This window comes from Euprymna scolopes, chromosome 27 (assembly GCF_053919585.1).
Source record: "Euprymna scolopes isolate OS-2025 chromosome 27, ASM5391958v1, whole genome shotgun sequence".
NCBI lineage: Eukaryota > Metazoa > Mollusca > Cephalopoda > Sepiida > Sepiolidae > Euprymna > Euprymna scolopes.
The window spans coordinates 94300097-94317416 of record NC_136508.1 but is presented as its reverse complement, the minus strand read 5'-3'; the positions used below and the strand labels follow the sequence as shown (position 1 = coordinate 94317416).

The window sequence follows — 17320 nt, the reverse complement described above, 5'->3', positions numbered from 1 at the left end:
ATTTTAGTACGTTGTTGTTTTGAGCAATGGCTCTTCATCTTGGGGTCGAGAGTTTAGAGTGATGTCTATCATTATTACAGCGTGATCAGCATTTCCGAGTGGGCAATGAGCATTTGTTACACAATCAACAGGAATTGTTGTCAGAAATAGATCCAGAAGTGAAGCTCGCTGGTTCTGGCGACCTGGGAGACGAGTCGGGAATGTTTAAACTTGCATAAAAACTAAACAAAAATTGAATAACAATAAAATTTTTAAAACGTCTTTGTATAAAATTTATAATTTACTGTTCTGAACTTTTTTAGATGAAGATTAAATATTCATAGTATTTTTGGATACTTTGTAATTGCATTATGGGATTAAATATTCATAGTATTTTTGGAGGAGTAAATAATAATACACACACACACATATGGGATGAAGTAAAAATTCTAGACAGAGAAGGACAGTGAAGAGTAAGACTACTCAATGACAATCAATTACCAAGTAGAACTATTATAGAATTTAACACAACATGGAAACCGTTAATTATAAATAACAGATAATATATACAGTAATACACACACACACATATATATGTGTGTGTGTGTATTACTGTATATATTATGACCCTTGAAAATGTTAGTCTGAACGAAAAGCGCTTCGGGTGTATTTTAACGATCTTGTTTTTAATCGACTTATTTATTTTATTGAATTGTACATTTGTTACATGTAACTTGCCCCATTTTTTTTTTTTTTTTTTTTCCTTTTCCTCACCCCGTTTTCCATCTTATTTTAGTTGATTGAATTTACGCGATGGTTCACTTCTTTATAATTATTCTAAAATTTTGCCAATCGAATAAAGATATATATATATATATATATAATACACAGCAATATATAGTGATAATGATTAGTAATAATAATTAGCAAAATTCTCCTAAAACAGGGAAAAATAGCATCAAACGAAACGAAACTGAAATGATGTATTATATTTTTATGTATAGAAAAAGAAAGAAAAAAAAAAAAATGGAAGAAATCCCTTTTTTTATTATTATAAAGAAAAAAAGACGTTGATTAACTAATATGGTGCATCCCTCCTGCCCTCCATAATGTTTGGATTTATGAATCGTACGTTTAGAGTGTCATATAGATATACATTGTTTACATTTTAAAATCAAGTAATTTGGATCTTCGTCAGTAAATATTTTTAATCACTCATAAAATGATTTGTTTGTAATTGATTTACGTGTAAATTTGATATTTTACATTTTCAAATGCGATAATCACGATGGCATAATTATTTTGAGGGAGTCAAAAGAATGAAACAAATATGCTGTTGTCACAGTTCTATTAATGACCTATCAACCATTCTAGGGTCATTTTAAGGCCAAACAGGCTTTTTTTTTTTAGTTGTATTTCTGAAACAGGTTTTATTAAATATGGTACACCATCTTTATTTAAATATTTGTTTAAATATTTATTCATTTAAATATTTACTCGTTTTAAATATTTATTTGTTTAAATGTTTGTACTTGCCATCCCATCAATCGCTGCAGGATCATTCTAGGGCCAGCATGTGAATTTGGCGTATTTGTAAAAACCTACGAATTAGGCTCACTTATAAAACAGAATGTCTACAACCACATTACGAATCTTTCTTATCATTGTGAACCTTTCACCTTCGGTATGCAATCTGCTTGCATTGTTACCAATTGTTTAGGGCCATGAGGTCCAATGGAACACAGCTAAATTCATCCTTCCCTACAACAGACTACGACAGAATGTGGATTGCAAACGGACCAAAGAACTACCGCTTCATTAGGTGTGTCAGAAATTTCGTGAAAAATATTGAATAATCCCACTCAGTCTTTCCAAGCTTATAACTCCTCGAAAAATGTAATTCAAGCTCTAATTTTTGTTTCAATTAAAGGAGTAAGGACCAAGGTTTCATTAAAAAAACAAAGCACAATTTTATAGAGATAATAGATTCGGCTTGGATCAATCTGCCCCTCCTCCCCCTCTCAAAAAAAAACCAAAAGAAGATACCAAGTGAATTATTATTGTAAAACTTACATTGTCTTTGGTTGTGTACTACAAGGACAAAGTGGTCTGTATCCAACATGCGCGACAAATGTCCAAGTGATGTACCTATTGGGATCTGAAAGAAAAAGACAAAAAATAGTGAAATTAGAAATTTCCTCCAGAAAAAAAATTATTGAAATGTTGAGAAAAGAAAAGTGTAAAATAGTCAAAAAAAAAAAAAAAAAAAAAAAAATCAGAAAAAAATTGAGAAAAAAAAAAACAATCCTCATCTTCTGTTTAACATCTGTTTCACATCCTTTCATGTGTTGAACAATATTTTTTCGACATGGCTAATCATCAAAGTCTCCTGTTTCACACTCATCTTCGTATACTGTCCAGAGTAAATCTTTGAGGTAATCAGATCTGAGCTCGTCTTTAAGATTCATATTACACATCCATCATTTCCTGTCCTCAACTCTCACAATTTAAGTATTTCATTATAGATTTTAGACAAATTTCATTGTACATTGTAGACAAATTTCATTATAAATTTCAGACAAATTTCATTATACATTTTAGACAAGGCTAAAGGCAACAAAATATTAAGTTTTGTTAATTATGGGAAACATGGAAAAATATTTCAAAAATATTTAAATATATTTGAATTCATCCAGATTTTGTGTTTATTATTTCAGAGCAAATCAAATATTATATTGTACATAATATATAATACTGATTTCAAAAGGTTTAAACAAAAAAAAAAGTGACTTGGGTGCCATCAGCTAGAATTGAAACCAAAATATTTAGTGCTCCAGCCGCATTCCCTACTGTTTAAGCTATTGACAGATAAGAAAGATTTAAAATTAAACTACTTCAAGCTATGAAGGAGTTTGTTCGTGCGCAAAAATAATAGAAATATGCTGGCAAATTGAAACAAACATTTTGCATTTCAACTTGCACACCATTCATCCAAACAAAGATTTTTACTCATTATAAACTATTTTCTGTTAATTTTAGTGTTATGTGACTAGTAGCTTACGAGTTTATTGGTAAAATTTTTTCATACAGACACATACATACATTTTCTGTTATATTTATATAGATAAGAATGGTTATAATTAGTTATATAAGGTTTTCAAATCAAATACATTTTTTTTTTTTTTTTTTACACAGTGATCACCACTTATCAAGGCCCGGAAGCCACTCAGGGATAAGGGTTATTGCAAGTACATTACGTTAGTGTGGAGATTTGATAAAGTGTTTAATTAAGAGGGCGGTTCATTAGGAATTTGTTAACATTGGACTTGAAGACATCCAAGTTGTAGTCCGGAGGGAAGCAGGCAGACGGAACAGAGTTCCACAGGCATGCAGTTCTAAGAAAGAAGCTTTGTTCATGGAATCCGCGTTTTGATTTAGGCACAGATATAGAGTGGGGGAAATTTTTCACAGTGGATTCAGCTAGACGGGTGTTTTTCGTGAAAGATTGGTGAGGGGGGACCAGTGATTGGAGTTCAGACGAGCACCTGCTACGGAAATAACGATAAAACAAGGATAGGCTCGCAACGTCTCTTCTGTGGGAGAGAGGTTGCAGGGTAGAGAAAAGGGCATCCCCCACTAAGCCACGAAGTCTATTTTGTACTCTGTCAAGGCAGGATAGGCTGTTTTTAGCAGCTCCTGCCCAGATATGACAACAGTATTCCATCCTTGGACGTACTTGGCTTTTATATAGATAGAGAATTGCATCAGTAGTGATATATCTTCTGGAGCGGTAGAAGGATCCCACCATTTTTCCAGCGACCTTGGCAACAGACTTGATGTACGTGTTCCATTTCAGATCAGGAGTAAAGGTCAAACCCAGAAGCTTGTCAAAACACGGGGCCTCACCCAGACGAGAGCCATCCATCACAATTGATGCCAGATGGGGATCAGAGCGTTGATGATGTAAAGATAGGAGTTTGGTTTTGGATGCATTAAAGGTAACCAGCCACAACTTCCCCCACTGAACCACGCGGTTGAGATCAGAGGAAAGAGAATCAGAGAGAACTTTATCATTTACAGCCTTTGATGTGTTGCCGTAGATGGTCGTGTCATCAGCATAGATGTCAACGAATGATTTAAGTATGTGTTTAGGGAGGTCATTGATGTAGATCAGGAAGAGAGTCGGGACCAGGATTGACCCCTGAGGGACTCCAGCATTTATATTGCAGGCCTCCGATTTTTGTCCATCTACCACTACTCTTATGAGCTTATCGGAGAGAAATGATTTAATGATTGAGAAAACATTTCCAGTTATACCGTAGCTGGAAATCTTGTGAAGTAGACCCTTATGCCATACCTTGTCGAAGGCCTTTGATATGTCAAGAGCAATTGCACTAGAAAGGAAGCCTTTGTCAAGAGATTCACTAATCCTGTGGGATATAACCGTCAGCACATCTGGGGTAGATCTTGCAGAGCGGAAACCATATTGTGTGTTACTATTTTAATTTACTTACATGATTTACTTTTACAATCTGTTGCAGAAAGTGTACAATATACTCATGTTGGCTCAATTTTTTTGTCATTTTTTTTTAAAGTGATCTATATCGATAACAATTGAATCTAGTGTTTTTTTTTTAATGTTAATCAAACTTTCTGTCCTATATTTTTCACTGCAACTTGGAAATCAAAATAGCATTGCATCAAAAGTTTGGCACCACATCAAACAGGGTTGTGAGTGGCTAATGAAAAAAAATGTTTTCAATGTCTTCCCTCTTCAATTCAATCTCTAAAGGCAAGAGGAGGCAAAGAGGAAAAGAGACAAAGAAAACAGGAAAAGAGAAAGCAAGAAAATTGAGCTAAATTAATAAAATAAGGACATAAATCCTAGCAATTCAGCCATTTTTTTTAATTACCAATTCAATTTAAGTTAACAATTCAGCCATTTTTTTTAATTACCAATTCAATTTAAGTTAGCAATTCAGCCATTTTTTTTTAATTACCAATTCAATTTAAGTTAACAATTCAGCCATTTTTTTAATTACCAATTCAATTTAAGTTAACAATTCAGCCATTTTTTTTAATTACCAATTCAATTTAAGTTAGCAATTCAGCCATTTTTTTTAATTACCAATTCAATTTAAGTTAACAATTCAGCCATTTTTTTAATTACCAATTCAATTTAAGTTAACAATTCAGCCATTTTTTTAATTACCAATTCAATTTAAGTTAGCAATTCAGCCATTTTTTTTAATTACCAATTCAATTTAAGTTAGCAATTCAGCCATTTTTTTTAATTACCAATTCAATTTAAGTTAGCAATTCAGCCATTTTTTTTAATTACCAATTCAATTTAAGTTAACAATTCAGCCATTTTTTTTAATTACCAATTCAATTTAAGTTAACAATTCAGCCATTTTTTTTAATTACCAATTCAATTTAAGTTAGCAATTCAGCCATTTTTTTTTAATTACCAATTCAATTTAAGTTAACAATTCAGCCATTTTTTTAATTACCAATTCAATTTAAGTTAGCAATTCAGCCATTTTTTAATTACCAATTCAATTTAAGTTAGCAATTCAGCTAAAATCACTTTTTATATTATATATATATATCATATATATATATATATATATATATATATATATATATATATATATGATATATATATGAACAAATGATTAATAAATTTATGTTAAAAGACATCTTGAAAAAGAGTTAATAACATATTTAATTTTAAAAAGGAAGCACAGTTGAGATTACTTTAATTGTAAATATTAACTCTTTAATATTTATAATATATTCTAAGTTTACCATTTTGATTACCTTGGTAAACTTATTGTAATTTTTATATATATATATATATATATATATATATATATATATATATATATATATATATATATATATATATAAAGTGAAATTGTCTGTGTGTGAACATTTCCCTACCAAATTACTCTATCAATTTTCAGCCTACAGACTCGAGATTTGACATAAGGGGTTTTGAAATTTGGGAAGATCTTTTTACACTTGAAACACTTGAAATTTTAGATGCAGGTTCCTTGGACATGGATCAAACTTTTTAACTTGATTTGTGCCCAAAACGAATGTTAAGGGGGGGGGGGGGAGGAGTCAAATTAAAAATTTGGTCTAAACATTGAAAATTTTACATAAAGTGTATTCAGACATATGGCAAGCTTTTTAATTGGTTTTTGGCTGAGAATTTGGCTGTTAAGAGGGCAAAGTTGAAATATTTGACCTTTGCAGTTTCTAGCAAACTATTCAGCCAATTTTGGGTCTAAACATTTGAAATTTTAGATATAGGTTACCTGGACACGAGTCAAACTTTAATTATATATATATATATTATATATATATATGCACATAAAGTTATAAACAGTACATACGGCCTGAGTACAGCTGGACTGAACTGCTAGTTATATAAAAAAAAAACAAAAAAAAAAGGCAAATTTAAATGAAATTCCACTTTTTTTTTTTAATTACCAAAACAATGAAATTCAATTTAAAAAAAAAAAAAATACAAAAAACAAAAAAACCTCATCCGCGAACAATGTTAACAGTTCGAAGTCTCATTAAAATCAATAATCTAAATCTGGAACGTTTTTGCGGGACAATCCTGATCGAGCAACTATTTGGCAAACACGGTAACAATTTATTTCATACAAAATACAAACCTGCTTAAACTGTTTGTACATGATTTCTGACACTGGGTCCGATGGTTTCACTTTATTACGAACAACTTTCGCCATCATGTTCCCAACTGTCACCATCCCAAGAATATTTCTGCAACAAAAAGACATTCAATAAGAAATATAAGTGACTTTGTGTGTGTGTGTGTGTGCGTGTGCGCGCATGTGTGTGCGTGTGTGTGTGAGAGAGAGAAAAACAGTCTCTAATGCGTGTTTGGTTGAACAGCAGAGAAAATTGTTTTCCTTGCAATGCATTTTTTCCTTTTGGTGGGCCAACGTTCGAACGTTTTGTTCGACTGTAAAAAGAAGTTTGCCATTGTCGTGAAGGTTTTCGACTTCTATGAAACAGCCTAACAAATTATTCTGTCAATTTTTGATCCACAGACTTGATATATAATGAGATTCGGACCTGTGGAACAGATTTGGTAAAAATAGCTGCTAAAGGGTCAAAATTGAAAAAATTGGAACTTAGCGTAAGTCAACTTCATTTATATCCTCTACACACGTGCAAATATACATTTAAGTCTTTGATAAGCTTTGATATGCACGTTCATATTAGCTCAGATGGTATCGAATAGCACTGTTCATATGGTAGTGAATACCATTGGAAAGCTAAATGTTTTGGTTTCAATTCCAACTGATGGCATCTAAGTCATAATTGTTTCCTTCTTTTAAACTTTTGAAATCACTATTGGGTACAATATAATAATCAATATAGAACTGGCTCCATCATAATAGATACCAGATCTGCAGAAATTACAATATCATATTTAAGCGGATTTTATGACCGGGCAATGCCAAGTGGCTTGTTAGTAAATACATAAAAGCATTTATGCATATTTGTAGCACAATCCGTTTCATGGTCGTTTTTCTTTATAAAAATTAAATTTTTGGAAAGGGGTTCAATTATTACGAAACGTAAAAATTTTAGATAAAAATTCCATTTTATACAGGGTGGAACAATAAAATTGTCGCCCTAGAAAAGAGGACATAATTCCATTTCCGTTTGATGAAAACAGTTTTTTTTTTTGTAGACCATCTACCAGTTGTGTATAAATCGCAAGAGCAATAGGAACTTTCTATCATGTCTGAAAGTGACACAATGTTCAACGAGCGAGATTGGAGATGCGCTGCTGTACAACTCATGCACTCTACTGATCCAAGTTATGACAACAGGACCATTGCCAGTACCCTCAAAACGCATCATTGGATTGCCATGAATAATAGAGACATGCCTAGAGTGATGAAAACAAAATTTCCAGCCATGGTTATGATCTTTGGTGTGGTTTCAAGTGAGGGCCACATCACGCCACCTCACATGTTTGAAGTCGGCTTGAAAGTTAACACCAAAGCGTACCTGGATGTGCTGAAGAGTGTGGTGATCCCCTGGTGCAATCAGGTGGCCACTATCAGACTTTAGGTGTGGTAGCAGGACTCGGTGTCAGCCCACAAATCCAAAGAGACCCAGGCTTGGCTTCAGAAGGAGTGCTACGACATTGTACCCTTCTCTCATTGGTCCCCACTTCTGACCTGAACCCACTGGACTATTTCATTTGTTCATATGTCGAAAACATCACCAACATGACCTCCCACAACACCAAAACTAGCCTGATCACCGAGTATTCGGCAAGCTCCCACTAGTGCTTGTGGAAATGGTATGCTCTCAGTTCCGGACCCATTTTGAGGCGGAGATTGAGGCTTAAGGCGGTTACATTGAATAGACATCACATCTACTACATAAATCAAGTTATCTGAATTGATTTTTTTCAATAAAGGTTTTAAAATAAAGCTGTGTTCTTTAGAGCGACGTTATCCACTGTAGTCTGAAAATACGAGCTGACGAGACCAGTTTGATAATCACACTAGGAATAGTAAACAGAAAATACATTAAGCGGCAAAACATTGCATAAAGTGGAAAGAAATATATCTGCTAGATTATAAAAAAAGGCACAACCGATTAACTGGAAGGTGATATGTCTACTGAAAGTTGCGTAAGGTATATGGCAAAATATTGTTTGTTGGTTGCTTTTGTTTTACGGCATATCAACCAATTTTGGGTTATTTAATTTTAGAAAAAAATTTTACCCTTCAAGTTCTTTATACTGTCAAATATTTATTCATTATGTTTGGTTTGTTTTGAAGAAAATTGCTTTTGTTTTTGACTTTGCAGAACATGATTGAGTTTTGCAAAGAGAAAGGAAAAAAAAACCTCAATAACATGAATGATTGGTGCATTTTTCGTCGGGAAGTCAATATCTTCAGACAGCCTGATCTTGTAGCATTAGATACTCTAATGGGTATCATCAATCTGGATCAAATTGGACCTGGGAGCAAAGGTAAAAAAAAAAAGGAGCAACTACACATTCTCAACAGCCTCAAAATGGATGTTGCAATATTTTTTATTTATAAGGGAGTATGCTCCCCGAAAGTTGGGAGATCCTATTTATAAACACTGTTAATAGGAAGTGATGAATCAAATTAATTCACGTTCTGTTATCAACCAATCAGAAACCAGAATTGCTCCATAAAAATTGACTCTTTTAGCATTCCAGCAGATAATTTTCTCAGGTCATTGCTTGCAAAATTAAAAAAAAAAAAAATTTCATATCCAGGACTTGTATAAAATAGTTACGTATCAGAAACTCTCCTGAAATTAAACATGGTTTCCAATTCAAGAATGGATGTGTTTCAAGGTCATGCTCAGGACTGCAAAATATTATGAACACAGGTGTTTCAAGTTTTATTAAAATTAACAAAGTTTTTGAAAATTTTAATTCATGGCGGTAAGAAAAACACAAAATTTTGTCTGCCGCCGCCTTCTAATTTTAAAATGGAAATTTGCATTCTACCTAACTTTTTAACCCTATGTGGAAATTTATTATTTTATATATGTGTTGTGTAGTAGACATTTTGTTAGGGCATATGAATGACGGCCATTGCAGTCATAGATCCTTGACAAGAGGAAAAAGGGGGGTGCAGAGCTGAAAATATCTGACCAAAGTCAGACCACCCAAGAGATATTCTTTGTTTAAAAAAGGTAGATGACTAATTTAATGAGAAGATCATGCTAGAACCTACCTTTGTGGGAGGAGAAAATGATTTTCATAGATAAAACCCGTATGAATAGAGTCCTACATATTATCTTCCATGGATGTCTCCAGCCAGCAACCATCTAACAAAAGGCCAAAACTAGTTAAGGGTGAAGAGATCCCAGTTAAAATAGGAGAGGCAGTTATAGATAGCCCCCCCCCTCTCCTTAAAAAAATAAATAAATAAATAAATAAAGATTGGAAAATGGAGTGGGAGTTGAACGTTTTGAGGAACAGTTAATTTTCCAGAGTTGGCTTTCAGAGAACGGGGAGTCTTGTGTTAAGTTGGACTTGCGTTTTTCAGCTGACAGAGGGAGAAAAGAAAACACCTCATTTCTGCAGGTCAACCATGCAACCTGGCACAGACAACAATTAAGGAGTACTCACAAGGTATATGATGCTAGAATCAGGAGTGGTTAGCTGTTTCCTACGATACTTTGAGATGCAGTTTGTGCTCAAGAAGAAAACGGCTCAATCCGACCAGGATGATAGTTGCTACAAGTACAAATAAATACACACAACCTTGGTGAGACGAACACCACTTATCCAAAATAAGCCGAGCATATGGGGTCTCCCTCCACAAGTGAAAAATTTATTTTCACCATGACTAATGTTTGTACAAAATGTTTATAAAATCCAATCCACCTGACTACAACTTGGATGTCTTCAAGTCCAACATAAACAGATTCCTGACAAACTGCTCTCTTAAGTAAGACACTATCAAATATCCAATACTAATGATTACTAAGATACTATCTCATTGATTACTGTACACGCAATAACCCTTATCCCCAAGTGGCTTCTGGGCCTTGATAAGTGGTGTGGTGACCTCCATGCGTAAAAAAAAAAAAAAAAAAAAGAAAGGCGTTTTGAGAAAAGTATGAACAGATGAACAATTTGGGGGCAATTTTACCCTATAATGGCCCCTAGGGGAAGGGGGGCAACCAGAGATATCTCGGAAAATCCGTTCTGGCAAAAATTTACTTTCGCCACGACTAATGTTTGTGCAAAATTAAAAAAAAAAAAAAAATCCAAGGCATGGTTATTGAGAAAAGTGTGAACGAATGAACAGGAGTGAATTACAAGGTCCAAGCCCTCCTGTGTCAGGGGACCAACAAACATTATTATCTACTAGCAGGCCACGCATAAGTATTATATTTTAATTAATACAGAAACTAAGACATGTGCATGAGAGTATTATGTTTTTTTTCTAAAAAATTCACTTCTTGTAAATAAAGAAAGAAAAAGAAAAATATTTGAGCTCTGAGATCGAAACCAAAACCTAAACAAAGCGAGTCAAGTACGATAACTATTAGGCCAGCTTGACACAATCTTTAAAAAAGTGTTTTCAAACCTATTTATTCTTAACATAAAAAATCTGTCATGTGAACTATTAATGCATGCGCATTCGTGAAACACTTGGCAAACAGATAAAATTCCAATAACCCCCCCACGCACCAATTTTTCAATTTGGACTAATTTAGCAGCCCTTTTTTCTGAATGAAAACTGATTAAAAAGTTTCCCACATGTCCGAATACCCTATATACCAAATTCTAAGTCTGATTATCAAAAATTTGTTGAGTATATAGGTTGAATGCCTACTGGGGAGAACTTGAATGCCTACTGGGGAGAACTTGAATGCCTACTAGACACTGTCCCCGAGTGTCTAAGGTCTCTCTGTACAGGGGTTTGTCAGAACAATCTGGCATGAGGATACTTTTTCCATAGAAGTAAACCCTGACCAAATATTCAAAATCACATTTCGTATTCGCAGCCCAAATAAGATCTCACTACAGCTACTCCACAGCTTTTCCGAAGAATGGTGCACCCTCTCCAAGTGAAATTACCTCAAGTAATAGAACGAAGCTGGATACTCCACCAGACTAGATAAATTCTTGTCCTGGAATCCAGCAAAACCATGAGACCAACATGAAAGATATACTACAACGTATAAACATGGTTAATTGGTGAGAGGAAAATTATGTTCTCAATTCTTTACTAACTCAGTGTTTGAGAGATAAAGAACTTTAATGGAACATTCGAATATCTATGTATCTCATATAGACTTCAAGTGTTAGCCCCTGGTTGTGGGCCCCTTGATTTCTGAGAACTTCGACTGAAGTAAAATAAAACAAGGGAAGAGAAAAATGTTTGTATGTCCAGCTAAGGCAACAATAAAAACACATCACTATTAATATAGTATTGACTGAAAGAACACGGATCCAGATGTCTAATATGTTAAAATTAGAAGAAAAAAAAATCCTCAATTCTTTGCGGTTCAAATGTCATTTTATTTGAAGGGGGTGGCCAGGTAACGCTCTTTCTTAACAATTTTTATTTTCAAGTTAAAGCAAATTTGTTTTTGAAATTGTTACATTAAAGTGCAGTTAACAAATCCTGCCCCTCTTTCCATGTACTTGGATAGGGTGGGGGTAGACCTGTCGCAGAATTTACAAGAATATTTTATCAACGTTGCCCACGATGGAATTGACATATAGCAATGAAAAAGTGCTCAATATTCTTAGTATAGCAGATGCAACTTCATTTCTTCTATTTATTATTTTTATGGACCTGTGCAACGCCGGATATTACTACTAGTCATTTATAAATTAGACCTGGGTTTTTTTGTTTGGGATGCAAATTCTTTATTACAACGCTGACTCGATCGATAGACAGCCTTGGCGTCAAACAACGTGCATATGGTGCAGTGAATGAGCACCCAGTGCATTTTCAAACTTTCATATATTTTTTAGCGATATTGTAAGTTCATAATTTTAAAAACATCTGATAGAGTTTGAATTCGATATAGCTTATACCATAGTCCACATATCCATTACATACCCCATCAGCCACCATTTGGGTTACTAATGGAAAAACTTGAACTAACCCTTCCTCATCGACGACAGGAACTTGATCAAATCCTTCCTTATTTAACAATTCCAAAGTTTCTTGAATATTCACGCTCGGCAACACCGTCAATGGGGCATTCAGTTTCAAAGCACTCACAGGTAAATTGGACCACCTAAAAAAATAAAAAAAATTTTTTACATTTATAACGTCACAAAAGAGGACAAGCCTCATCTTCGAATCTTCAAAATATTTGGAGCAGGTCTTTTTATATTTCCTAAGAATCCATTGTCTTATTGCCCAGCATAATTTAGGAGAGAAAACTTAAATATAGTTCAAGGGAAATAACTCCTGCATATACCGAACCAAAATATAAAAATTTTATTTTCTAAACCTGTGATACAAAAAATTTTATTAATGAACTTTTAGGGTTTTGATGTAGAAACCCCCCTAATAATATTTAGAAACTACATTACTTGAAGTGCTTTGAAAGGTTATCTATTTTTTATTTAAAATTAAACGAAATTTAATTGAAATTCAAATAAATATCTTCAATGCAATATCTCTATAAAACATGTACATCTCCCAATAAATCAGAAAAAAAAAAAAGTGACCGAGCTTTATTTAGGACATGCTTTTTTGTACACACGATCCAGATAGCATTATTACCTCGTGTATGTGCCGGACATTCTGCATTCATGCAGACGTGATATACTTTGATGTATTCTGTGTATTTATTTTTTTTACCGCAGTTTTTTTTTCTTTTTATCCTGAACAATTACAAAAAGAAATGAAAAGAAAAAGGAATCAGTTTCCATAACTCACCATTCATTACTCGTTTCAGGATTTGCATCAAGTTGAAGGAATCCACGCTGACTCATCCAGTCATCACTCAAAAATTTAGTCCTTAGGAAGGAGGAAAAAAAGTCATTTATTATTTATTTAATAAAATAATGAAATTGTTCAGGTGCACTACTAGGTGTCAGAAATTCCGTGAAAAATATTGAATAATTCCACCCAGTCTTTCCAAGCTTATAACTACTCGAAAAATGTAATTCAAGCCCTAATTTTTTTTTCAATTAAAAAGGAGCAAGGACCAAGGTTTCATTAAAAAAAACAAAAACAAACATGTTTTTTTTTTAAAAAAAGGTTTTAAACTTCGGACTTTACAAGTAAATTTCTAAAAACACTACTTTTTTTGTTTTAAATTTGAACATATTATTTATTGATCTTTTCTCTTCAATTTGTGATATATAAAACTTTGGTGAGTAAATTAATTATTTAATTTTTAATAGACACTTGAAAATGGGGGGGGCGTGAATTAATTCGACCCCTTGTCTTTCCAAGCTTATAACTACTTGAAAAATGTAATTCAAGCCCTAATTTTTTTTTTCAATTAAAGGAGCAAGGACCAAGGTTTCATTAAAAAAAAAGAAAAAACAAACAACATGTTTTTTTAAAAAAAAAAGGTTTTAAATTTCGGACTTTACAGGTAAATTTCTAAAAAACACTACTTTTTTTTGTTTTAAATTTGAATATATTATTTATTGATCTTTTATTTTCAATTTGTGATATATAAAACTTTGGTGAGTAAATTAATTATTTACTTTTTAATAGACACTTGAAAATGGGGGGGGGCGTGAATTAAAAAAATATATTACTAAAATATTATATTCAGTTTATTGGAAAAAGCATAAAATTTCACATTGACTCTGAAAATATCGTAAAAATTGAATCAATAGAAAAATTTTGATAGATTTTTAAAGTTTAAAAATTGAAACATACTGAGCTCGTAAAATTCAATTAATTTCATTACTGTTTTTTAAAAAATAAAAATAAAATATTTCTATTACTTTTAAAACAACTTTAATAGTTTATTTTGGAAGTATAATCCATAAAGAAAATAAACAACCCACTTTTAAAAGAGAAATTACAGATTTTTTATATTTTATTCGCAGTTTCGTGTTAGGGGTGTCAAAAATTCCTACAAAAATTCTGATACACCTAGTGCACTACAACTCAAAAGATATACACACACACACACGTTTCTACACATACATATATACATAATAACCTCTTTAACGAAAAGCTTATACACACACACACACACGTTTCTACACATACATATATACATAATAACCTCTTTAACGAAAAGCTTATACACACACACACACACACACGTTTCTACACATACATATATACATAATAACCTCTTTAACGAAAAGCTTATACACACACACACACACACGTTTCTACACATACATATATACATAATAACCTCTTTAACGAAAAGCTTATACACACACACGTTTCCACACATACATATATACATAATAACTTCTTTAACGAAAAGCTTATACACACACACACACGTTTCTACACATACATATATACATAATAACCTCTTTAACGAAAAGCTTATACACACACACACACACACGTTTCTACACATACATATATACATAATAACCTCTTTAACGAAAAGCTTATACACACACACACGTTTCTACACATACATATATACATAATAACCTCTTTAACGAAAAGCTTATACACACACACACACGTTTCTACACATACATATATACATAATAACCTCTTTAACGAAAAGCTTATACACACACACACACACGTTTCCACACATACATATATACATAATAACCTCTTTAACGAAAAGCTTATACACACACACACACGTTTCTACACATACATATATACATAATAACCTCTTTAACGAAAAGCTTATACACACACACACACACGTTTCTACATATACATATATACATAATAACCTCTTTAACGAAAAGCTTACACACACACACGTTTCTACACATACATATATACATAATAACCTCTTTAACGAAAAGCTTATACACACACACACACACGTTTCTACACATACATATATACATAATAACCTCTTTAACGAAAAGCTTATACACACACACACACACGTTTCCACACATACATATATACATAATAACCTCTTTAACGAAAAGCTTATACACACACACACACACGTTTCTACACATACATATATACATAATAACCTCTTTAACGAAAAGCTTATACACACACACACACGTTTCTACACATACATATATACATAATAACCTCTTTAACGAAAAGCTTATACACACACACACACACACGTTTCTACACATACATAATAACCTCTTTAACGAAAAGCTTATACACACACACACACGTTTCTACACATACATATATACATAATAACCTCTTTAACGAAAAGCTTATACACACACACACACGTTTCTACACATACATATATACATAATAACCTCTTTAACGAAAAGCTTATACACACACACACGTTTCTACACATACATATATACATAATAACCTCTTTAACGAAAAGCTTATACACACACACACGTTTCTACATATACATATATACATAATAACCTCTTTAACGAAAAGCTTACACACACACACGTTTCTACACATACATATATACATAATAACCTCTTTAACGAAAAGCTTATACACACACCACACGTTTCTACACATACATATATACATAATAACCTCTTTAATGAAAAGCTTATACACACACACACACGTTTCTACACATACATATATACATAATAACCTCTTTAACGAAAAGCTTATACACACACACACACACGTTTCTACACATACATATATAGATAATAACTTCTTTAACGAAAAGCTTATACACACACACACACGTTTCCACACATACATATATACATAATAACTTCTTTAACGAAAAGCTTATACACACACACACACGTTTCTACACATACATGTATAGATAATAACTTCTTTAACGAAAAGCTTACTTACATATAATTCCTTATGGAATCAGGTAAGATTACAACACATCGTTGGCCAGCCTTCAAACCGTAATCTCTCGCAGCTTTTATAGCAATTGACATTGCAGCACCTGAACTGCCACCTAAATAACAATGCAAAACAACTTTTAAATAAGAAGCCAGCTCTCAGTCACGTGACAAAGGTTATCTATATATTAATATGCTTGTCCGTATGGTGTCACGTCATCATCATCGCAAACATTAATTAATGAAACGCGTCATCATCATCATCGCAAACATTAATTAATGTGAATTATCTCCCTTTATTGTTCAATCTTTATTAATTAAAAATCATTAAACCCTTTTATTTCCCAAAACTTGCCGAACAAAAAAAAAAATATATATATATAATATATATATATATATATATATATATATATATATGAACTGTCTATTTATGGTTCCGGATTATTTTAAAGACAATTATGCATAGAAGGTATCGTTCCACAGTTTAAATAGTATAGTATTTTACTTACATTTTTAATGATGTCTTCTGTTTATTATTGTAGTGAATACGGAACGCTTATTTTATTTTATTCAATAATAAATATATTTTTTACATTTAACGTTACAAGTTCGTTTTTTTTTATTGTGCCACTTTATCTTTTTTTATATTTTTATTTACTTTTGAGTGAGCCTTACATAACAAAAAATATGTTTAGAAATAAATGTTACAAAAGTCAAGAATGACTTTATTAAATAAATCACCAAAGTCACCATTCGCAAATACACTGAGTAACACAGAGTCAAAACATTTTACGTCTTGTTCTGTTTTGTTTTTGTTTTTCTTTTACGGCATATCAATCCTTTTTTATGTTATTTAATGCTGAATTGAGT

General features: G+C 32.4%; 1 protein-coding gene across 3 annotated transcripts in view; it reads right to left on the bottom strand.

The window, feature by feature from the left end:
• Nucleotides 1-17320, bottom strand: part of LOC145249007 (cystathionine beta-synthase-like) — a 122109-nt gene that overhangs the window by 12359 nt on the left and 92430 nt on the right. For all 3 annotated transcript variants that reach the window (XM_080110864.1, XM_080110865.1, XM_080110866.1), the window contains 5 exons: nucleotides 16455-16566; nucleotides 13449-13529; nucleotides 12664-12798; nucleotides 6672-6780; nucleotides 2053-2137 (listed from right to left, as the gene is read on the bottom strand). In XM_080110864.1, coding sequence (XP_079966990.1) covers nucleotides 2053-2137; nucleotides 6672-6780; nucleotides 12664-12798; nucleotides 13449-13529; nucleotides 16455-16566 — 522 coding nt within the window. The remainder of the gene's footprint in view (nucleotides 1-2052; nucleotides 2138-6671; nucleotides 6781-12663; nucleotides 12799-13448; nucleotides 13530-16454; nucleotides 16567-17320) is intronic.